Source organism: Bufo bufo, chromosome 4 (assembly GCF_905171765.1).
Source record: "Bufo bufo chromosome 4, aBufBuf1.1, whole genome shotgun sequence".
NCBI classification, from domain to species: domain Eukaryota; kingdom Metazoa; phylum Chordata; class Amphibia; order Anura; family Bufonidae; genus Bufo; species Bufo bufo.
The window spans coordinates 221,348,058-221,372,997 of NC_053392.1; the positions used below are offsets into that span (position 1 = coordinate 221,348,058).

At 44.1% G+C, this 24,940-nt stretch overlaps 1 protein-coding gene and 1 long non-coding RNA gene across 2 annotated transcripts in view; both read right to left on the minus strand.

Annotated features, from left to right (window-relative positions):
- Positions 1-501: 501 nt before the first annotated feature.
- On the minus strand, positions 502-17,007 carry LOC120997948. The gene is made up of 3 exons (XR_005778267.1): positions 16,524-17,007; positions 950-954; positions 502-512 (listed from the first exon to the last, which is right to left on the minus strand). It is a non-coding gene; the product is annotated as an uncharacterized LOC120997948 (long non-coding RNA).
- A 940-nt stretch (positions 17,008-17,947) lies between these two features.
- BDH1 (3-hydroxybutyrate dehydrogenase 1) overlaps positions 17,948-24,940 on the minus strand; it is a 39,766-nt gene continuing 32,773 nt past the window's right edge. The window contains exon 7 of the mRNA XM_040428322.1: positions 17,948-18,970. Coding sequence (XP_040284256.1) covers positions 18,501-18,970 — 470 coding nt within the window. The 3' untranslated portion in view covers positions 17,948-18,500. The remainder of the gene's footprint in view (positions 18,971-24,940) is intronic.

Below are 24,940 nucleotides of genomic sequence, written 5' to 3' on the forward strand. Positions count from 1 at the left end.
GTGTCTTCTTTCCAAAATGGGGTCACTTGTGGGGTAGTTATACTGCCCTGGCATTCTAGGGGCCAAAATGTGTGGTAAGAAGTTTGAAATCAAAATCTGTAAAAAATGGCCGGTGAAATCCGAAAGGTGCTCTTTGGAATGTGGGCCCCTTTGCCCACCTAGGCTGCAAAAAAGTGTCACACATGTGGTATCTCCGTACTCAGGAGAAGTGGGGCAATGTGTTTTGGGGTGTCATTTTACATATACCCATGCTGGGTGAGATAAATATCTTGGCAAAAGACAACTTTTCCAATTTTTTTATACAAAGTTGGCATTTGACCAAGATATTTATCTCACCCAGCATGGGTATATGCAAAATGACACCCCAAAACACATTGCCCAACTTCTCCTGAGTACGGAGATACCACATGTGTGACACTTTTTTGCAGCCTAGGTGGGCAAAGGGGCCCACATTCCAAAGAGCACCTTTCGGATTTCACCGGCCATTTTTTACACATTTTGATTTCAAAATACTTCCCACACATTTGGGCCCCTAGAAAGAAGACACCCCAAGGTATTCGCTGATGGGCATAGTGAGTTCATGGAAGTTTTTATTTTTTGTCACAAGTTAGTGGAATATGAGACTTTGTAAGGGAAAAAAATAAAAAAAAATTATCATTTTCCGCTAACTTGTGACAAAAAATAAAAAATTCTAGGAACTCGCCATGCCCCTCACGGAATACCTTGGGGTGTCTTCTTTCCAAAATGGGGTCACTTGTGGGGTAGTTATACTGCCCTGGCATTCTAGGGGCCCTAATGTGTGGTAAGTAGGTAAATGACCTGTGAAATCCGAAAGGTGCTCTTTGGAATGTGGGCCCCTTTGCCCACCTAGGCTGCAAAAAAGTGTCATACATGTGGTATCGCCGTATTCAGGAGAAGTTGGGCAATGTGTTTTGGGGTGTCTTTTTACATATACTCATGCTGGGTGAGAGAAATATCTCGGCAAAAGACAACTTTTCCCATTTTTTTATACAAAGTTGGCATTTGACCAAGATATTTATCTCACCCAGCATGGGTATATGTAAAATGACACCCCAAAACACATTGCCCAACTTCTCCTGAGTACGGCGATACCAGATGTGTGACACTTTTTTGCAGCCTAGATGCGCAAAGGGGCCCACATTCCTTTTATGAGGGCATTTTTAGACATTTGGATCCCAGACTTCTTCTCACGCTTTAGGGCCCCTAGAATGCCAGGGCAGTATAAATACCCCACATGTGACCCCATTTTGGAAAGAAGACACCCCAAGGTATTCAATGAGGGGCATGGCGAGTTCATAGAATTTTTTTTTTTTTGGCACAAGTTAGCGGAAATTGATTTTTTCTCACAAAGTCTCCCTTTCCGCTAACTTGGGACAAAAATTTCAATCTTTCATGGACTCAATATGCCCCTCACGGAATACCTTGGGGTGTCTTCTTTCTGAAATGGGGTCACATGTGGGGTATTTATACTGCCCTGGCATTCTAGGGGCCCTAAAGCGTGAGAAGAAGTCTGGAATATAAATGTCTAAAAAATTTTACGCATTTGGATTCCGTGAGGGGTATGGTGAGTTCATGTGAGATTTAATTTTTTGACACAAGTTAGTGGAATATGAGACTTTGTAAGAAAAAAAAAATAATATTTCCGCTAACTTGGGCCAAAAAAATGTCTGAATGGAGCCTTACAGGGGGGTGATCAATGACAGGGGGGTGATCAATGACAGGGGGGTGATCAGGGAGTCTATATGGGGTGATCACCCCCTGTCATTGATCACCCCCCTGTAAGGCTGCATTCAGATGTCCGTATGCGTTTTGCGGATCCTATCCATGTATCAGTGGATCCGTAAAAATCATACGCACATCTGAATGCAGCCTTACAGGGGGGTGATCAATGACAGGGGGGTGATCAGGGAGTCTATATGGGGTGATCACCCCCTGTCATTGATCACCCCCCTGTAAGGCTGCATTCAGATGTCCGTATGCGTTTTGCGGATCCGATCCATGTATCAGTGGATCCGTAAAAATCATACGGACGTCTGAATGCAGCCTTACAGGGGGTGATCAATGACAGGGGGGTGATCAGGGAGTCTATATGGGGTGATCACCTCCGTCATTGATCACCCCCCTATAAGGCTCCATTCAGATGTCCGTATGTGTTTTGCGGATCCGATCCATGTATCAGTGGATCCGTAAAAATCATACGGACATCTGAATGCAGCCTTACAGGGGGGTGATCAATGACAGGGGGTGATCAATGACAGGGGGGTGATCAATGACAGGGGGGGGATCAGGGAGTCTATATGGGGTGATCGCCCCGTCATTGATCACCCTCCTGTAAGGCTGCATTCAGATGTCCGTATGCGTTTTGCGGATCCGATCCATGTATCAGTGGATCCGTAAAAATCATACGGACATCTGAATGCAGCCTTACAGGGGGGTGATCAATGACAGGGGGGTGATCAGGGAGTCTATATGGGGTGATCACCCCCGTCATTGATCACCCCCCTGTAAGGCTGCTCTCAGATGTCCGTATGCGTTTTGCGGATCCGATCCATGTATCAGTGGATCCGTAAAAATCATACGGACATCTGAATGCAGCCTTACAGGGGGGTGATCAATGACAGGGGGGTGATCAGGGAGTCTATATGGGGTGATCACCTCCGTCATTGATCACTCCCCTGTAAGGCTCCATTCAGACGTCCGTATGTGTTTTGCGGATCCGATCCATCTATCAGTGGGGTGATCTGGGGTGATCAGGGGTGAATAAGGGGTTAATAAGTGACGGGGGGGGGGTGTAGTGTAGTGTAGTGCTTGGTGCTACATATTACTGAGCTACCTGTGTCCTCTGGTGGTCGATCCAAACAAAAGGGACCACCAGAGGACCAGGTAGCAGGTATATTAGACGCTGTTATCAAAACAGCGTCTAATATACCTGTTAGGGGTTAAAAAAAACACATCTCCAGCCTGCCAGCGAACGATCGCCGCTGGCAGGCTGGAGATCCACTCGCTTACCTTCCGTTCCTGTGAACGCGCGCGCCTGGGTGCGCGCATTCACAGGAAATCTCGCGTCTCGCGAGAGGACGCGCCGGCGCGTCCAGGAGGAATCAATCAACCACCTCCAGGACGCGTCGCTGCGTACGGCGGTCCGGAGGTGGTTAAAGGGGTTGTAAGGGTTCAGAGCTGAATCTGGACATATCCCCATTTTCACCCAGGCAGGCCCTCTGATATGAGCATCGGAGCATGCTGTATTGCGCAGGACAAGGGCTGTTTGTTTACATTTTTACACTTCTAGGCAGAGGCATCTGTCTAGCAGTGTTCCCAGTGAGGTCATCTTCACTAATGGGAGGGCTTTAGTGATGCCCTGCCCTTTTTTTCAGGCCATGTTAGAGCTAAAGCCCACCCATTAGTGCCGGTGACGTCACCGGGCTCTCCATGGGTAAAGCTAGGTGGTGGCTTCTGCCTAGCAGTGAGCCCGGTGACTTCAACGGCAATATTGAGCGGGCTTTAGCACACCGGATCTCCAGAAAAAGGCTTTGTCCTGCGCGATTGAGGCGCAGGGCAAAGGAGAGCATCGGAGCATGACATGCGAGAGGGGCTGCCTGGGTGAAAACAAGGGATATGTCCGGGTTTAACTCTGAACCCGGACAACCCATTTAAAGCCCCGTTTTTCTCATTGCACCCATGCTTCCCTTCTTTCTGTGGCTTTCCTCATGGCGTTCAGCATAGTTTGGGTGCAACGAGAGCAACAATGACGCTCTTGTTGCACCAGCTTCTAATCTGCATTTTAGGTAAAATTATCATAACTTGGTAGTGGAGCCTCAGATCAACAAAACAGAAATAGCACTTTATGAAATACAATTCTATTTCTATGCAAATAGTTAGATATAGAGGTTGCTGGTGACAGACTTCCTTTAAATTGGCTTAATAGTAAGGGCCTTTTTTTCAGATTAGTACTCATGTACACCAATAAGAACTCCCGATGCACAAGCCAGGTATATTCATACGACTATTTTCCTGACAAGAGGCTAAAAGAGAGAGAGTGTCTTCTTGGTCTCTGTTAGACCGGTATACATCTGTATGCCACTACAAATCTATGGAAAAACATATTCCACTGAAAGTTCTACAGTAAAACTAGGTTAACCTTGCATTTTTATTTATTTTTTGACAGCTGAGGACCACTATGAGGGACATTATGTATAGTGGGGGAACTGCAGGGGCTGGGATTTTATTAAAAAAGCGAATGAAATTCATCGGTTTTTCATGGCCATTTTTTTACAGCCACGAAAAACTGATTTCAAAACAGTCAATAAAAACGAACAGATGGACAGAAAATGGATGCGCACGTGGTTCAAAAATGGCGTCGAGAAACTGACCAGTGTGTCCATTTTTATTGGCCTTTTTTTCACTATTGTGTGCGTGTAGCCTAAGTCTATACAGTGTGATATGTCATAGTTTTCTTCCTGAGGTGTACAGTTTTCCTGGTGTACATGCCAGAGGACCATAGTGTAATGTGAACAGGGAAGAGAAGTAGTGCAGCTTTGCCAAAAATAGTACTAGTATACCATATATAAATAAATAGTACCCCTAATCATACACACAATTAGTACCACTACAATGTACAAACATATATTTGTAATAACACACGTATGCACATATTACACCAAGTACATATTCATACACATTATACATACACTTGCACGTGTAGGTGTGTGTTTGTGCAAACATTGCACAAACACACACCTACACATATGTATGTACAATACACATATATCCATTTACACACACTTACCTTTCCTGCACATAGTTAGATCATCCAGAAGCACATGTGCACTCTGGATTGCTCTCCCCCTCATGTCTATCTCGACTATGCCTTTGAACTGCTAGTATTACTTTACTGGAGAGGGGGATGCAGGAACCAACGCTGGACTGGAGGAGGGAGAGCAGGGCAAGTGAGAACAAGGCTGGAGGTGGGAAATTAATGTACTGTAAATAATTAGCTTCATCTTGTGCCCCTCCACTGTGCCACCTGCGCCTTCCTCCCAGCTACGTCCTGAAATAAGGGGCTATAAATGCCAGTTTCAAGTGGTCAGTTCCAAGTACAGAGTCACCTCAGATTCCACACATCACAAGCACTGTGAATAATTGCAGAACACAGCAGAGAAGGAGTCCAATAAAGAATACTTCTTTTTGTACAAAAATGGGCAGTTCATAAAACTAATTCTTGAAGTAACATGTTCTCCTGTTCCAGTTCAACTGTTCCAGTCATGACTGCCAGCACTGAACAAGTAGAAATCCAAATATGTAACAGTAATGCAGAGACCAGATCAGCCCTTCTCCATTCTAAGGCCTCAAGCACACAATCGTTTTTTTTTTGCGGTCCGCAAAAACGGGGTCCGTAGGTCCGTGATCCGTGTCAGTTTTTTCTTCCGTGGGTCTTCCTTGATTTTTGGAGGATCCACGGACATGAAGAAAAAGTCGTTTTGGTGTCCGCCTGGCCGTGCGGAGCCAAACGGATCCGTCCTGACTTACAATGCAAGTCAATGGGGACGGATCCATTTGACGTTGACACAATATGGTGCATTTACCATCGGATTTGAGTTAGATCGTCAAAACTCAGATCCGACAGTATATTCTAACACAGAGGCGTTCCCATAGTGATGGGGACGCTTCAAGTTAGAATATACTAAGAACTGTGTACATGACTGCCCCCCTCCTGCCTGGCAGCACCTGATCTCTTATAGGGGGCTGTGATCAGCACAATTAACCCCTCAGGTGCCGCACCTGAGGGGTTAATTGTGCGTATCATAGCCCCCTGTAAGAGATCAGGTGCTGCCAGGCAGAAGGGGGCAGACCCCCCTCCCCTGTATTTAACTCATTGGTTGCCAGTGTGGCCCCCTCCCTCCCCAGTATTCTATTCATTGGTGGCCAGTGCGGCCTACCCTCTCCCCCCCACACCTAATTAAAATCACCTTCCCCCATCATTGGTGGCCAGTGTGGCCTCCCCCCCCCCTAATTAAAATCACCCCCCATCATTGGTGGCCAGTGCGGCCTCCCCTTTTCCCCCCCTAATTAAAATCACCTTCCCCCATCATTGGGGGACCGGCCGGGCGCTCCTCCTACTGGTAAGTGAAAGGTCTGTGCGGCGCATTGCCTATAGCACAGACCTGTCACTTACCAGTAGGAGGAGCGCCCGGTCACAGACATCGCAGGTAAGTATAATGCTTCTAAAAATTGCTAAGTAACCATGGCAACCAGGACTGCAGTAGCGTCCTGGTTGCCATGGTTACCGATCGGAGCCCCAGCGATTAAACTGGGACTCCGATCAGAACTCTCCGCTGCCACCAATGATGGGGGAAGGTGATTTTAATTAGGGGGGGGAGAGGGGAGGCCGCACTGGCCACCAATGATGGGGGGGTGTTTTTAATTAGGGAGAGGGGAGGCCGCACTGGCCACCAATGATGGGGGAAGGTGATTTTAATTAGGGGGGGGGGAGGGGAGGCCGCACTGGCCACCAATGATGGGGGAAGGTGATTTTAATTAGGTGGGGGGGAGAGGGGAGGCCGCACTGGCCACCAATGATGGGGGAAGGTGATTTTAATTAGGTGGGGGGGGGGGGAGGGTAGGCCACACCGGCCACCAATGAATATAATACTGTGGAGGGAGGGGGGCCGCACTGGCCACCAATGAGTTAAATACAGGGGAGGGGGGTCTGCCCCCTCCTGCCTGGCAGCACCTGATCTCTTACAGGGGGCTATGATACGCACAATTAACCTCTCAGGTGCGGCACCTGAGGGGTTAATTGTGAAGATCACAGCCCCCTGTAAGAGATCGAGTGCTGCCAGGCAGCAGGGGGTAGTCATGTACAAAGTTCTTAGTATATTCTAACTTGAAGCGTCCCCATCACCATGGTAACGCCTCTGTGTTAGAATATACTGTCGGATTTGAGTTTTCACAAAGTGAAAACTCAGCTCTGAAAAAGCTTTTATGAAGACGGATCTGCAATCAGTCTGTGTGAAAGTAGCCTACGGCCACGGACGCGGTTGCCAATCTTGTGTGCATCCGTGTTTTTTCACGGACCCATTGACTTGAATGGGTCCGTGAACCGTTGTCCGTCAAAAAAATAGGACAGGTCATATTTTTTTGACGGACAGGAAACACGGATCACGGCCGCGGATGAACAACGGTGCCTTTTTACTGAGTTTTCAACGGACCCATTGAAAGTCAATGGGTCCGCAAAAAATCACGGAAAACGGAACAACGGCCACGGATGCACACAACGGTCGTGTGCATGAGGCCTTAAACTGCATTTTATTTTTTACCTGGAGATTCACCCAAACTTTTAATTGGTTATGAAAATGCTTTGAAGCACAAGATGCTCCAGACAAATTTTCCATATATTTTTTTTTTCATGTTTATATCCCACACACCTCTTAATAACTTTTATTAAGAGGTGTGTCACAAGCTGAAATCTGCACCAGCTATGGGCTAGCATTGATTTTGGCTAATTCTGGCGTAAATTATGATGTTTGGCCCAGGAGGCTCCATTCCCACTAAGGCTTCTTGCACACGGCCATTGTTCGGCCGTTCCGTGCTTTGGGGACCATCTGTGCGGCTGCCCCTATGGATCCAGACCCATTCAAGCTGAATGGGTCTGTGATCCGTCCGCACCGCAAAAAAATAGAACAAGTTTCCATTATACCTTATCTCTGTATAGGCTCCACTGCTGGTTATGGCTTACAATTGCTGATAGAAATCACTGACCAAACACTGACACTGTGTGAATAAGGCCTTGAACAGATGAAAAGACATTTCATATAAAAAAGAAGCACTTGATTTACATATTTTTGCTTACTAGGATCTCAAACAATGCTTAAGATGAGCTGAATTGATTCACTCATCACTACACAGAACATGTACTTACTGCGTAAAACACATTAATGATTGCACATTTCTTCTTTAGCTTAACCCCTAGAGCAGCGGTCCCCAACCGCCAGGCCGCGGCCCGGGACCTGGAAGATTGTTTGCCGGGCCGCGGCAATCAGGGCCGTCTTTAACGCGGTACTAATGAAGCGCTTCCATTATGGAAGCTCTTTATTAGTACAGGAGGACCAGGAAGCGGTGAAGGATCTGTACTCACCACTTCCTGGTCCTCGGCTCGGCGGTGCAGGGCTGCGCACAGCATGAGGGCGCTCTGTGACCTCACACCACTGTGCGCCGCAATACACAGCCGACAGCAAGAAGAAGAGGATCGCGATGGTGAGGAGCGGTGGCGTCCAGGAGCAGGAGAGGTAAGTGTTTTTTTTATTTTTTTTGAGCTGATGGCTGACATGGGGGGCTTATGGCTGACATAAGGGCTGGGGGCTGACATGGGGGGGCTGATGGTTTACATGGGGGGCTTATGGCTGACATGAGGGCTGATGGCTGACATGGGGGGCTTATGACTGACATGGGGGGCTTATGACTGACATGGGGGGCTTATGGCTGACATGGGGGGCTTATGGCTGACATGGAGGGCTTATGGCTGACATGGAGGGCTGATGGTTGACATCAGGGCTGGGGGCTGACATGGGGGGCTGATGGCTGACATGGGGGCTGATAGATGGCTGAAGGTTGAGGGGTTGATCTGAGGCATTGGGGGTTTGATCTGAGGTCTGATTGAGATTGGGGTCTGATTAGGGCTGTCAGCAGAGGTCTGATTAAAATTGGGGGTCTGATTGCTGGTCTGACCTGAGGTGTAATGAAAAATATTTTTTTCTTATTGTTCTCCTCTAAAACCTAGGTGCATCTTACAGGCGAAAAATATGGTACAGTGCAGCAGAGACCCTAGTCAGTTTATATAGTCGTTATATACACTCACCTAAAGAATTATTAGGAACACCATACTAATACGGTGTTGGACCCCCTTTTGCCTTCAGAACTGCCTTAATTCTACGTGGCATTGATTCAACAAGGTGCTGATAGCATTCTTTAGAAATGTTGGCCCATATTGATAGGATAGCATCTTGCAGTTGATGGAGATTTGAGGGATGCACATCCAGTGCACGAAGCTCCCATTCCACCACATCCCAAAGATGCTCTATTGGGTGGAGATCTGGTGACTGTGGGGGCCATTTTAGTACAGTGAACTCATTGTCATGTTCGAGAAACCAATTTGAAATTATTCGAGCTTTGTGACATGGTGCATTATCCTGCTGGAAGTAGCCATCAGAGGATGGATACATGTTCTCATTCTGTTTACGCCAAATTCGGACTCTACCATTTGAATGTCTCAACAGAAATCGAGACTCATCAGACCAGGCAACATTTTTCCAGTCTTCAACAGTCCAATTTTGGTGAGCTTGTGCAAATTGTAGCCTCTTTTTCCTATTTGTAGTGGAGATGAGTGGTACCCGGTGGGGTCTTCTGCTGTTGTAGCCCATCCGCCTCAAGGTTGTGCGTGTTGTGGCTTCACAAATGCTTTGCTGCATACCTCGGTTGTAACGAGTGGTTATTTCAGTCAACGTTGCTCTTCTATCAGCTTGAATCAGTCGGCCCATTCTCCTCTGACCTCTTGCATCCACAAGGCATTTTCGCCCACAGGACTGCCGCATACTGGATGTTTTTCCCTTTTCACACTATTCTTTGTAAACCCTAGAAATGGTTGTGCGTGAAAATCCCAGTAACTGAGCAGATTGTGAAATACTCAGAGCGGCCCGTCTGGCACCAACAACCATGCCACGCTCAAAATTGCTTAAATCACCTTTCTTTCCCATAATGACATTCAGTTTGGAGTTCAGGAGATTGTCTTGACCAGGAGCACCCCCCTAAATGCATTGAAGCAACTGCCATGTGATTGGTTGACTAGATAATCTCATTAATGAGAACTAGAACAGGTGTTCCTAATAATTCTTTAGGTGAGTGTATATTAATATGTACCTTGTTTTGTTATGCGCGTGAATCAGTCAGCACGACTAGCACCCCCTAAGCCTCATCCCCCCCCCCTCCCACACCTGGTCCCTGGGAAAATTGTCTTGCATGAAACTGGTCCTTTGTGCAAAAAAGGTTGGGGACCGCTGCCCTAGAGGACACTGCTATTTTAAATTTTTTCCATTTTAGTTTTTCACTCCCCACCTTCCCAGAACCGTGACTTTATTTTTCTGTTCTCATAGCCGTATGAGGGCTTGTTTTTTGTTTCATATGATTTAGATGAAAGCAGGGAAAAATAAAAAATAGATCAAAATGGGATGGAAACAGAAAAAAAAGGAATTCTGCAGTTTTATGGGTTTTATATTTATTGCGTTCATCTTGTGGTAAAGTTGACCGATTACCTTCATTCTCCAGGTTAGTACGATTACAACGATACCACTCTTATACAGGTTTTTCTTGTGTTTTAATATGGAAAAAAAAAAATTATATTTTCATTGCCATATTCTAACCCCTATAACTTTTTTATATGTATGTCTATGGAGCTGTTTGAGGGCTCAATTTTTGCAGAGCATTCTGAAATTTTCAGTTATACCATTTTGGATTGTGTGTGACCTTTTTATTACTTTTTATTTAATTGTATTGGGGAGATAAAGTAACAATGTTGAATTGGCCTTTTTGATTTTTTTCTTCAGTTACGCCATTCGCCGAATGGGATAAATATTTTCATAATACAGATGCTTTTGAATGTGGCGATGCCCATGTTGTTTTTTTCATTGTTTATTTTTATTTGGGGGAAAGGGGGTGATTTGAACGGTTATACAGTCCTGATCAAAAGTTTAAGACCACTTGAAAAATGGCAAAAAATCCTATTTTACATTGTTGGATCTTAACAAGGTTCCAAGTAGAGCTTCAACATGCAACAAGAAGAAATGAGAGTGAGACAAAACTTTTTTTGAGCATTCAATTCATTGAAAATAACGATTAAACTGAAACAGGCTGTTTTTCAGCTGATCCAAATTTTAGGACCACATGCCTTTAAAAGGCCAAATCTGTGCAAAGATGTGAATTCATTGTCCTTTTCTGTCAGGTAGTCACACGTTGTGATGGCAAAGGCAAAAAAACTCTCCCTTTTTGAACGTGGTCGGGTTGTTGAACTGCATAAGCAGGGTCTCTCACAGCACGCCAGCGCTGCTGAGGTGGGACGCAGTAAGACAGTCATTTGGAATTTCTTTAAAGATCCTGAGGGTTATGGAACAAAAAAGTCAAGTGGAAGACCCAAAAAAAATTCATCAGCACTTAGCCGGAGGATCCAATTGGCTGTCCGTCAAGACACTGGACGATCCTTGACCCAAATTAAGGCCCTTACTGGTGCTGACTGCAGCCCCATAACCATCAGATGGCATCTGAGACTGAAGGGCTTCAAAAACAAAAAACGTTTTCAAAAGACCTCGTCTCCTTGAACGCCACAGAACTGCTCGTTTGGACTTTGCAAGAGAGCACCAAACATGGGACATTCAAAAGGTGGAAGAAAGTTTTATTCTCTGATGAGAAAAAATGTAACCTTGATGGTCCTGATGGTTTCCAGCGTTACTGGCATGACAAGCAGATCCCACCTGAGATGGTTTTCTACGCGCCACAGTGGAGGGGGCGCCATAATGGTCTGGGGTGCTTTTTCCTTCAGTGGAACAATGGAGCTTCAGGAAGTGCAGGGGAGTCAAACGGCCGCTGGCTATGTCCAGATGTTGCAGAGAGCATTCCTCATGACTGAGGGCCCTCGTCTGTGTGGTAACGATTGGGCCCCTGACGAAGCCTAAGGCGAAACCCGGGTCGGGCGCGTTTTATATGAATATGCTTTTTACTTCGTGAATTTTGTAAGTACAATAAATTGTAAACTTACTTTACCACTATTATTGCGCCATGTGCTTCTTTTCTTTGTGAAGGTACTGGTGTCATATATTAAAAGTTTCGGTTGGTGGCATAACGCTGCAGGAGAGATCCAGAGGAGTGGACTGTGAACAGCTATCTGTTGGATCGAGTGTCGAGTCTGCACTGTGTCTTAACTGCTGGAATTAGCGCGGTCCCTGAAATTGCTTGTGGATTTTATTGTTTTAGGGAGACTGAACTTACTCCTGGATAAGGGTTCCGCTGCTTATTTGTGACTGTACACCAAGTTTTCTCTCTTTGCTAACTTCTTGTTACATGTTGACGCTCTACTTGGAACCTTGTTAAGATCCAGCCATGCTAAATATGATTTTTTGCCATTTTTCAAGTGGTCTTAAACTTTTGATCAGGACTGTATATATTTATATTTTTACTTGTTTTAAGTCACCCTAGGGGACTATAACCAGCAATCATTAGACTGTCAATTGTGTTCTGTATTTATGGGTATTTATCCATCACAGAACACACCACTGTATTCCAATACAGTGCTGTCATTTACAGGCCTGTATTGGAATATGCCAGAGAAAGGTATTGGATCCTGCCTGAGGCTTTCAATTATCATTGGCATATAACAGCTTCCCCATCTTAAGAGTGCTCCTGCGTCTTCACTGCTTAAATGAGGTTAAATGTCTGCGTTAGGCCTTATGGCCCGAATAAACAGGTCCTGTTAAAAGGGTTGTTCCGTTACAACTTATCCTATATCCACTGGGGCCCTCAAGATCACTAAAACGGGGGTCTGTGTTCCCCAGATGGAAAAGAGTGACAGACATGTATGCAGAAGCTGATTAATTCAACTCTATAGGGCTGCGGGAGATACTCAAGCATTTGTATATGACATAAGTCATTATCACACACTAGCAGAGATTTATAGATTTATAAAAATTACACCTCATTGCACAGTGCTGTGCACAAGATATTCTTTCAGACTGCAACTAGATAAAAAAGAGAAAGTATAACATGAGAAACAAAAGCACATAATTCTAGATATGTGTTATATAATAAAAGCATATTTACTAAAAAGACAATGATACATAACGATTGTAAAATCGTAGGTCAATCAAGCATAATACCTGAATCTATTGCACGTTAATTTAATTCTTTTCTAGTGTGTTGTACAAGTGGAAAAGGTCTGTTGTATTAGATTTACAGATCTCAGGCTCAAGCTTTACAAAGCTATAAAGGGAGACTGAATGATCGTTGCTCTGATAACATTATGTTAAGTGAGTGGAGCATTAAATTAAAACAGATGGAAGCAAATGGAGAATAGTTTGGTTAAGTCATGTCTCCAGAGATTCCTACTGAGAAAGTAGTGATACTACTGATGATCAACTGAAAAACCGAAGACGTCATTTATGTACTTTATTTTGCACTATCCTAACACCAACACAAGGGCAAAAAGGAAACAAAGTGCTCAAAAGACCTGTCATTAGTTAGTACTTCTATCTGAATTGGGGTGTTCCCCTTGGTGTATATGTCCTATAATATGAGTATTTGGTCACCATCTCTAATTACTATAATGGTGATATTGCATAGCTAACAACTCATTAAACCTCCATAGCTGAACTAACTGGTGCTATAGTTGCAATGTACAATTATATATTGGTAGTTCGTTGTCAAACAGGATTTTCAATAATTCCATATTGAGGACATTTAACCTCCTGACAATTACAATAACCCCTTAGTAACCAGCCTGTCTTGGGTCTTACTGACCAAGCGTTTTTCTTCCTTTTTTCATCATCGCCTTCCAAGAGCTATAACTTTTTTTTTTTTTTTCTTCATCTATATAGCTGCTTGAGGGCTTGTTTTTTTGCAGGACAAGTTGTAGTTTTAATCGCACTATTTTGGGTTACACAACTTTCGGATTACCTTTTATTAACTCTTTCTGGGAGGGAGATGGGAAAAACAGCAATACGGTCACTGAGTTTTTACGTTATAAGTTTTATGGCACTCATTTTTCAGTATAGTGGCTTATATCAGACCCCAGCCATCCTTTACACACATTGGCACCCTGCGATCGCATTTGCGGGGTGCGGATGGGAGACAGAGGGAGTCCACTCCGTCTGTCACCACTTTACAAAAGGCAAGCTCCATTTCCCCCAGCATGTAAAGTGTTAAACAGTCTGAATTGGCACTCCTGATGGTCTGTAAGAGCAGGAGCGTGGCTCTTAAGTGAGAGCAGAGCCCCTGTTCTCCGGGGGGCCTATGCAGCGCTTAGACTGGGACGCTGTGAAAAAGCAGCATCCCAGCCTAAGGCCCCTTAATGACCGCCGTAAAAACGCATATGGGTGGTCACTAAGTGGTTAAAATTGGAAAAGGTTTCTGCTGCAAAAATGCACATCAGATTTTAAGTCCATGTGCGAACAAAGCCAAAAGCTGGGCATACACATTCCGTGGTAGCGGAATCAATAATCGGCCATTATTGATTCCGCTACCACGGACCACAACGGAATTCGGAATCCATATCGGGATTCTCCGCTAACCGGAAGCCGAACTTTAGATGCCGAACTTAAAACAGAAGTTCGCTCAACACTACTCATCTAATTTCTTGCTTTTCACAGAGTGCTCATCTGTACAGGTCCCTAATCATCTGCTCACATTCATTTGGCCTGATGAAGGGCTACATATAGCCCGAAACGTTGCATAAAATTATGTCCGGCTGAATAAATCACACAATACTTCACCTGCAACTTTGGAGTGCTGTCAATTTGTTTATATACTGTATGGGTTGGTCTCTGGGAAGGCAGCGGGCCACAAGGAGACATTACACACTGTATGGGTAGGCTAGGCAGGCAGTGGGTAACAAGGAGACATTATATACTGTATGAGCTGGCCGCTGGGCAGGCAGTGGGCCACAAGGAGACATTACACACTGTATGGGTAGGCTGGGCAGGCAGTGGGTCACAAGGAGACATTATATACTGTATGAGCGGCCGCTGGGCAGGCAGTGGGCTACAAGAGTCACTATACTGCATGGGGCTACCAGGAGACCTTATACTGTCTGGACTCAGGAACTATACTGTAAGGGGGGCCATAAGGTGACATCCTGTATGGGACAACTGTTTGTAACCCCATCAGTATAATATTCTCTTGTGGCCCACATACAGTAATGTCTTCTTGCTGCTCCTGTGTGGGGGCAACAGGGAGACATTATAGTGTATGAGGCTATTATACTGATGGGACTCATGATGACCTGTATATTATTCCCTAATGCCTGCTATGAGAAATAAAGTGCCATCACCATGTGCGGTGCAGCTTGCAAGCAGGGCCAGGGCCGTAGAAGACATAGACAGACAGTATAACCTTTATTTATGACACCCGGGCCGTTAGGGTCTCTCACTTCTCTTCTCCCATCTTGGCTTGGACATGGATTGCTTACAGACTTTGTCCGCCTCACTCCTGTGCTCAGCCAGTGGGCGGAGACTTGAATATGGGAGTGAGGAGGAGCCGGGGGTGGCCGCTGCAGGAACTACTATATGTTAGGTATGGTACGCATATTCACGATGTAGCGGCTGACTGACACAGATTTAGGAGCATATGACCGCTCCTGACATCACAAAATACTGCCATATCGTTGTTTCTTAATACCGCGGTAAATCATTGACACCTGTTTACCGCTCAACCCTAAATCGTACTGACTCACAGAATAAAGATATGTTATTTATACCACACAGTGAATGCCGCAAAAATAAAAATACACAAAATAATGTTAAAATTGTTAAAAAGTTTTTTTTATCTTCCTCCTAAAAATAAATTATTTAATACACTATATGAACCACCAAAATGGTTTCTAAGATTATTATTTTTTTTTTTAAATACATCTTATCCTGCAAAATTCAAAGTCTCAGACATCTAAGTTGAAGAAGAAAAAAATAAAAAATAAAATAAAGTTATGACTGCTGGAACACAGATTGTTACTGATCCTTACGGCTAAAATTTGTTACGTCACTAAGTGGTTAAAAAAACACATTTGTGTCCTCTGAGATGTGTCAACTAGATTTGCTTGAGACAAATTCATAATCTACAATGAAAAAGTGACATTTTTGAGAGGGTTTTTCCAATATAATATGACTGTTGAGAGGTTAAAGGAGTTTTCCAGGCTTCTGATATAAATGACTTATCCTCAAGATAGGACATTAAATATCCAATCGGTGAAGGTCGGACATGCCGCCTCCCCACCATTCATCTGTTCCCTGCAGCCTCTGACGCTAAAACTAGCACTTTGAATGGAACAGGAAGCACAGCTCTGTTCAAAGTGAAATGGCCGTGCCTGGTTACTGTGGGAGCTCAGCTGCAGTAACCTAGAACGACCACTATGCTTTGAACAGAGCTGTGCTTCCTGTTCCATTCAAAGTGCTAGTTTCAGCGTCAGAGGCTGCAGGGAACAGATGAAGGGTGGGGATACAGCGTGTCAGAGCCTCACTGATTGTATATTAATTATCTATCTTGAGGTTAAGTCATTAATATCAGGAGTGTGGAAAACCCCTTTAAGAACCGTTTCTGGTTTGGAGACATTCCAGTTATCATTATCAGTGTAATAAATTCATGGTAATAAGTATATACTAAGGAAACCCTAGTGAATTCAGATAAAAGAAACAATATACTTTGGTTGCCAAAATATTTTTTATATGACACTGTATATTATTTTGCAATAAGAGTACCAATGTACACCAATATAAAGTCTATAAAATAACAGTCAGAATGTGCTACAAAACATTAGTAGCGTCTTCATATGAGGCAAAAATATATTACTACTAATACAAAGCATTGAAAATATTGTTCTAGAAACCCTCAGCCAAGAAATAGTATTGTACAGCATGTGCCAATCAGATGCCATGTATAGTGTATATACTGTAGCAGCCATGAAAATGCTTCCACAACTCCATGGTAATGACAACACATTTTGTATGAAAACTGGAAGAGAATCAAGTATTATCAGGTGATACTAATGTAAATTCTAAAGGAGTCCCATGCATGGCTTGCTATTCATTTTTTTTAAATATAATATAAATATACAAAACTCTGCTGTTGAGGTAGGCGTCCTTCAAAGTATGCAGAATGCCCAAAATCGTTGTTATAATAAGAATATTTAAAGAGTAGGCCATCAGCGGCCATCTTATGGACAAGACCTCTGTGTGGACAGCACAAAAGACTTTGTAAACAAGGCGGCATACCTCATGAAATATAGAAAATGGTGCAGAATTTCAACAACAGGTCATAGTAGGTTCCATATAATCATCTCACAAACACATTGGTCAGCGACAGCCACCTCTCCTTACATGTTTGTTTTAGCAAGTACGTGCACCTGCACACATTGCGGAATACGTGTGGTTTTTTCAGCATGGATTTACAAAAAAACTCAGTATTACAGTACCAGTAAAGTGTATGAGATTACACTAATCTCATGTACATTTTGCAGATTTTTTCTGTGCGGAAATTGACCTGCAATGCAGTTTTCAAATTTAAGAGCATGTCAATTATGTTTGTGGTTTTAGCTGCGGATTTCACCCTTTTCAATGGAAGGGAGAGATCTACAGCAAAATAGCATCAAATCCGCACCAAAAACAGTAATTAGAGATTGCAGATTTTGGTGTGAATATGCTGCAGAAACGCACATAAATCTAAACGGAAATTTGTGCGGATCTTATTTGCGGTCGCCAGCCACCATGTGCAGGTTACCTTTCACGCCTCATGTAATAATTCTGGAGCATTTATTCATATATCTCTAGGTTGTGTCATTCCTCTATTATTCCTATTAGAAGTCTGTAATAAAGGACCAATCGGATGTTACCAGTTAGGAGTCACTGCACAGTCTACCACTGGCATCACTGATTGGATAGTGTCAGACTGTGCAGGTACACAACCCCAACTGGTAGCACCCAGGTGGACCTTAATTACAGACTGCTGGCAATTCATTCATAATCGTCTGGATTATGGAGGAACGGCACATCATACAATTAAATGAAAAGATGCTCCAGAATTGTTATAATGTGAGGAATAAAAGTTAATAAAGCAGTAGTTCAGCAGAGGTGACATGTCTTTTTAATGTAAATAGCAGAGACAGTTTGTTTCTAAATTTTCAGTTTCTGCCTATCTCCCCATTTCAGGCTGGCCAACGTTAAACAAGTTCTTGGCTTCCTGGTGTGAAGTGTGCCTGTAGTTTCAGTCTATAAGGGTGCTAGACAAGTGCCTGCTAATACCAGCCACTACACTTCCTAAGACCCATGCATAATTAGCTGATGCCCTAAAAATTGGGGAGTAAAAAGCAAAAAAATAAATAAATAATAATCTCACTATGGGACCAATGTACATGAGAACCACACGCTGTGCCATGTACTAGTCTTCTTCATCAGTAATGCATGTATATTACAAAAGTCATGTTTCATGAATGGTTAAGAGGGGATGAAGAATTGTCTTGGAAAAAAAACACAAAAATAAACCCTTAGAGACCACTCTGCCAGACCAGTCATACAATCTATCGTTTTGATCAGGAACATTAGAAATGCTTTTGGAACGTTTGACGCAAGTATGATCAGGGCCTCAGAAAATACAACATTCTGAAAGTGATTACATGATTTAAGGTAGTAAAGGCAGGTAATATGATGTCATTGTCTCGACCATAAATTGACAAAAAATATCTAATAGATGTAAATCCTATCAGATATGGCCCCCGGCAGGTGTGTCATAATCTGCATCCTGATCCACCAGTAGTAGTCCATGGGATGGTAGCGTGTATAGGGAGTTGGAGCAGTGAGAGCATGGGTAATTGCATTCATGACAGAAGAGGTGTCTGTTGAACCACTATTACAATATGTGTGCATCTTGGCAATTTTATCGTCAAAGTACTTTCTTCCATAATCGTTCTTCACGGTTTCTGGTAAGTCTTTCCACATCTTTTCAGCAATTTCTTTTATTTTTCCTTGGCTGTATAAGCTGGTGGCTGCGATGAAGTTCCCTGGTTCAATCACACTCACCTTCACTCCAAGGGGATGCATCTCATACCGTAAGCAATCTGAAAAGGCCTCTACCCCAAATTTGGTGATACAGTAAGGAGAACGCGCAGTGTTTGCCATGCGACCCATCATACTGCTTATATTCACTACACGGCCTGTAAGACATAGATAACAAATCACATTAGAGAACACTTTAAAATGTGTCATTATTTAAAAGTAACAGTACAAACCTAAAAATGACAGCATTTCCTTCTATTGTAGTCTACTGGCAATTTTCCGGCCTAATATACAGATAGGGCCTTTGTGAAGCAATGATGTACAGATATATCACACGTTATATGCTTTCCACCCTCAAGAGAGTCAATTTTTACCTGCCTGACAGCCTATTATGTGTCACTTTGTGCAAATAACTTTGGAATACTTACTTATCCAAGCCATTCAGACATTGTTTACTTGTGACAAATATTCCTTATGTTGGTGATAAATTTGGATCGATGTGTATTACATTTATTTATAAAATATATATACTATATAAAAAAAATAATAATAATAAAAAAAAATTAAAAAAAATGACATGCAAGCACTGCTGCCTTCTCGAAGTGCTGAAGGGGGGTGGAGGGTCACAGGTGTCAGAGGATAGGTCATCAGTATTTAAAGAGGTTGTCCAATTTTTTACTACTGATGACCTGTCCTCAGGATACGGTGAGCAGGTGTAATTACAACTATGGCGTCTCCATTAACTTCTATGGGACAGCGCCCATCTGTTCAAGTGAACAGGACGGAGCAGGTAAATGGAGCAGATAAACAGAGAAGAAAACACAGTGCTGCTTTTTCTAAAAACAGCTGATCAGCGTGGGTGCCAGGTGAAGGACCCCACCAATCCGATATTGATCAAATTGGTCATCAATAGTAAAAAGCGTACAACCCCTTTAAGTAGTCTCGTAAGACCACTTTAACATATTTTTTATATTTAATAATTTTTGATGAAGTTATTTTTATTTTTCCATGTCAACATCTATATTTAGAGACAAAAAACAAAATAAAAACAGTAGATGTGGCGCACAGGAGTAACTAATGACCCAAGAGGTGCACTCAGTCAAGTGGACTCACCCAGTCCACTCCAAAATGAAAATGATAAAAACAGAAGTAACTGGGCACTCTCAGGATATCTGAACCATTTGAAATTTATTCGCATATATTAAATATAGTAGGTGGCAATAATATAGACCAGGCATCCTCAAACTGCGGCCCTCCAGCTGTTGTAAAACTACAATTCCCACAATGCCCTGCTGTAGGCTGATACCTGTAGGCTGTTCGGGCATGCTGGGAGTTGTAGTTTTGCAACAGCTGGAGGGCCGCAGTTTGAGGATGCCTGATATAGACGGTGGTAATTAATAACACAAAATATCTGATAAAACTAAACAAACTAAAACATACCCAAGTCCTCACATGCAATGCTAAAATAACATAACAAATGGAATGCAATAATCTAAAATAGGCTAAAAATCAAGGAATAAAATGGAATAATCGATTCACACTTCTATCAAGAATAGCAGTAAATCGTATAAATATTCGTATGGGAAAAGTCTCAAATCAATTGGTAGCGATAAAACAATGTCCAATAGCAGCGTCCAATTCGATATTTGAACAGAGGTATCCGAAAGTTTCTAATGTCCCAATGCGCAAGCAGTGAACAGAATAAAGCGGCGTCCCGCTAATTGCAAACACCAGCGGCGTCCCACTGGGATATTAACAACGAAAGTTTTTAAATCGCTGGGTAAAATCGAACGGTCTTACCGTCTCACTCGAAGGGTTGACAAAATACTGTGGTCCTCTAGATCAGTGTTTCCCAACCAGTGTGCCTCCAGCTGTTGCAAAACTACAACTCCCAGCATGCCCGCACAGCCTTTGGCTGTGCGGGCATGCTGGGAGTTGTAGTTTTGCAACAGCTGGAGGCACACTGGTTGGGAAACACTGCTCTAGATGTGTAGACCAGTAGTTCGTCCTAAATTCGCACACTGGCAACTGTTTGGCACGTGTAGTCAGTGTCACAACCAGACAGTTGAGAAGCTCTGACAGGAGCCTTTCCGATCCTCCTCCTTGAATTTCTTTGTTTTGGTTGAGTTCCTCATCTCGTTAGTCTATCTCAGCTGTCATGCAGTAGGACTGATTGCTGCCCTTTAAGTTCCTCCCCAGAATGCAGTAGTGTGCGGCTTATACAACTTCCTGGAGTGTGTGTGCATGCTGTTCCTAGTTCTCAGTCCACAGTCCCCAGTCGTCTGCAAGATAAGTGCTGTTTATGTATTTATGATTTTCTGTTTTCTGGATCCAGGTGACCCTGACTCCCTCCGTGTCTGTGTAGGGAGCCGGTGGTCGTATCCCCTCACTATTGTAGGGTCTTCAGGTGTAAGATAGTCGAGGTACGTGGATATGCGCCCATCCACCTTTGGGGTGGTCGCATAGGCTGAGCAATAAGGGAGAGCGGCAGGTCTCATGCAGGGGTCTCCCTTTTGCTCCTTAGTTGTGGATCCAGTGAGTCATTGTTTATATTGTATTGTCTTGTTTCCTGTACACCATCCGTGACATTATAAGCCGCCAAAACCGTCTCAAGTATGGATCCGGTTTCACTTTTGGCTGAGCGCTTCCAGGGTCTTTCATTGGAGGTAGCTGATCTCCGTAAGACTTTTTCTCAGTTTCAAGTGACCGGTTCAGCTTGCGTTCATGGAGTTTGTTCTGAGCCTAAGATTTCGCTCCCGGATACGTTCTCCGGGGGTAGTGAGTATTTTGTGCGTTTTAGAGAGGCTTGCAAACTCCATTTTCGCCTTCTTCCCCATTCCTCTGGTGATGAAGAACGGAGGGTGGGGATCATTATATCGCTGCTCAGGGGTAACGCTCAATCCTGGGCCTTTTCGCTGCCGGAGGGGGCACGGCCCCTCCGTTCAGTGGATGAATTCTTTTTAGCCCTGGGTCAGATATATGATGATCCGGATCGTATTGCTCTGGCTGAGTCTAGACTACGTCTGTTATGCCAGGGTAAACAATCCGCAGAGATATACTGCTCAGAATTTCGGAGATGGGCAGCTGATACTGGTTGGAATAATGCTGCACTCCGAAGTCAATTTTGCCATGGTCTTTCAGAGGGATTGAAAGATGCATTTGCCTTTCATGAGAGACCTACCTCCTTGGATTCTGCTATGTCTCAGGCTGTTCGTATTGACAGGCGTCTTAGAGAGAGAGGAGAGATCTCTCCTTCCTGTCATACTCAGTCCCGGGACAGTACAGCGGTCTCTTTCTGTGCGCAGGGGTCTCAGTCGCTGTCAGCCCCTTCTGAGCAGGAGCCCATGCAGCTGGGGTTGATTGCCTCTGACAATAGAAGATTCAGCCCGCATGGGAGGGTTTGTTTTTGTTGTGGAGGTATAAGTCATTTGGCAAATGTTTGTCCCTCTAGGAGATTCAGGCAGTCTTCTGGGAGTAATAAAGAAACAAAAGGGAAAAAATCTTTTAAAAATGTTCCGTCTGTTACTATTGGCAGGGTTGAGGCGGAAATTGAAGGTTTTCCGTTTGCTTGTAGTTCCCGTTTTGTCCTGCCTGCTAGGGTGGCGCTAGAGAGCAAGAGCATTTTTTGTGAGATTTTTGTGGATAGTGGAGCAGCTGTCAATCTCATTGATAATCAATTTGCAATAACTCATGGTTTCCAGGTATGCACTTTGGGAAAGGATATTCCTGTTTTTGCTATTGATTCCGCTCCACTTTCTCAGAAATCATTAAAGGGCATAGTTCACAATATTCGTTTAATTGTGAGTGATGCTCATGTTGAGGATGTGTCATGTTTCGTCCTTAGCGGTTTGCCTACTCCTCTAGTGTTGGGGCTACCCTGGCTCACTAAATATAACCCCACCATTGATTGGCAAGCGAGGCAAATAAATGGTTGGAGTGACTTTTGCAGAGAGAATTGCCTCATGACATCTGTTTCTGAGGTTTCTACTAAGACTGTACCACCTTTCCTCTCTGAATTTTCGGATGTCTTCTCTGAGAGTGGAGTTCAGGATTTGCCCCCGCACAGGGAGTACGATTGCCCTATTAATCTCATCCCAGGCGCCAAACTGCCTAAATCTCGTTTATACAATCTTTCCCAACCTGAAAGGGTCGCTATGCGTGCTTATATCTCTGAGAGTCTGAGAAAAGGACACATACGACCCTCGAAGTCACCTGTTGCCGCTGTTTTTTTCTTTGTTAAGAAAAAAGATGGTTCTTTAAGACCTTGTCTGGATTTCAGGGAGCTGAACAGTATCACTATTCGTGACCCTTATCCGCTTCCTCTGATCCCGGACCTGTTTAACCAGGTTGTTGGGGCTAAAATCTTTTCCAAATTAGACCTAAGAGGGGCATACAACCTGGTCAGGGTCAGAGAAGGAGACGAATGGAAGACGGCTTTCAATACCCCTGAGGGCCATTTTGAGAATTTTGTTATGCCTTTTGGTTTGATGAATGCCCCAGCCGTTTTTCAGCATTTCGTCAACAGCATTTTTTATCATTTAATGGGAAAATTTGTATTAGTGTATTTGGATGACATTTTGATTTTTTTCTCCCGATTTCAAGACTCATAAGGAACACTTACGTCAGGTCTTGCTCATCCTGCGGGAGAATAAATTATACGCAAAACTGGAAAAATGTGTGTTTGCGGTTCCAGAAATTCAATTTCTGGGGTTTCTTCTCTCCGCTTCTGGTTTTCGCATGGACCCCGAGAAGGTCCGTGCTGTGCTTGAGTGGGAGCTTCCTGAGAATCAGAAGGCGCTGATGCGTTTTTTGGGCTTTGCCAATTATTACAGGAAATTTATTTTGAATTATTCCTCTGTTGTTAAACCACTCACTGATATGACCAGAAAGGGGGTAGATTTTTCTTCCTGGTCGGTAGAGGCGCGTAAGGCCTTTTCTAATATCAAGGAGAGTTTTGCTTCCGCTCCCATCCTGGTACAACCTGATATTTCGTTACCCTTCATAGTTGAGGTTGATGCTTCTGAAGTAGGGGTGGGTGCGGTCTTGTCTCAGGGTTCCTCTCCTGCCAAATGGCCATGTGCCTTTTTCTCGAAGAAACTCTCCTCCGCAGAGAGAAATTATGATGTGGGAGATAGGGAATTGTTGGCCATCAAGTTGGCTTTTAAAGAATGGCGCCATTGGCTAGAGGGAGCCAGACACCCTATTACCGTGTTTACTGACCATAAAAATCTGGCCTACTTGGAGTCAGCCAAGCGTCTGAACCCGAGACAGGCCAGATGGTCTTTGTTCTTTTCAAGGTTTAATTTTGTTGTCACGTTCCGCCCTGGGGTTAAGAATGTGAAGGCAGATGCCCTGTCACGTTGTTTTCCGGGAGCTGGGAATTTATGAAGACCCGGGTCCCATTTTGGCTGAAGGTGTGGTGGTCTCTGCTCTTTTTCCTGAATTGGAGGCAGAGGTGCAGGCAGCCCAGTCAGAGGCTCCTGATCTTTGTCCTCCTGGGAGGTTGTTTGTGCCTCTCGCTTTGAGACACAAGATTTTTAAGGAACACCACGATACGGTCCTTGCTGGGCACCCGGGGGCAAGAGCCACACTGGATCTCATCGCTCGGAGATTCTGGTGGCCTGCGCTTCATAAGTCGGTTGAGGGTTTTGTGGCAGCTTGCGAGACTTGCGCTCGTGCCAAAGTCCCTCATTCACAGCCATCAGGTTCTCTCCTTCCCTTACCCATTCCTTCCCGTCCTTGGACACATCTGTCCATGGACTTCATAACGGACTTGCCTCGTTCCTCGGGGAAGACTGTGATTCTGGTGGTGGTGGACCGTTTTAGCAAAATGGTGCATTTCATCCCTTTTCCTGGTTTGCCCAATGCTAAGACGCTGGCGCAGGCATTTATTGACCACATTGTCAAATTGCATGGTATTCCTTCAGACATAGTCTCTGATAGGGGCTCGCAGTTTGTTTCCAGATTCTGGAAGGCTTTCTGTTCTCGCTTGGGGGTTCGGTTGTTATTCTCTTCTGCTTTCCACCCGCAGTCGAATGGCCAGACAGAGCGCGTCAATCAGAATCTGGAGACATATCTGCGCTGTTTTGTGGCGGAGAATCAGGAGGATTGGTGTTCTTTTTTGTCCC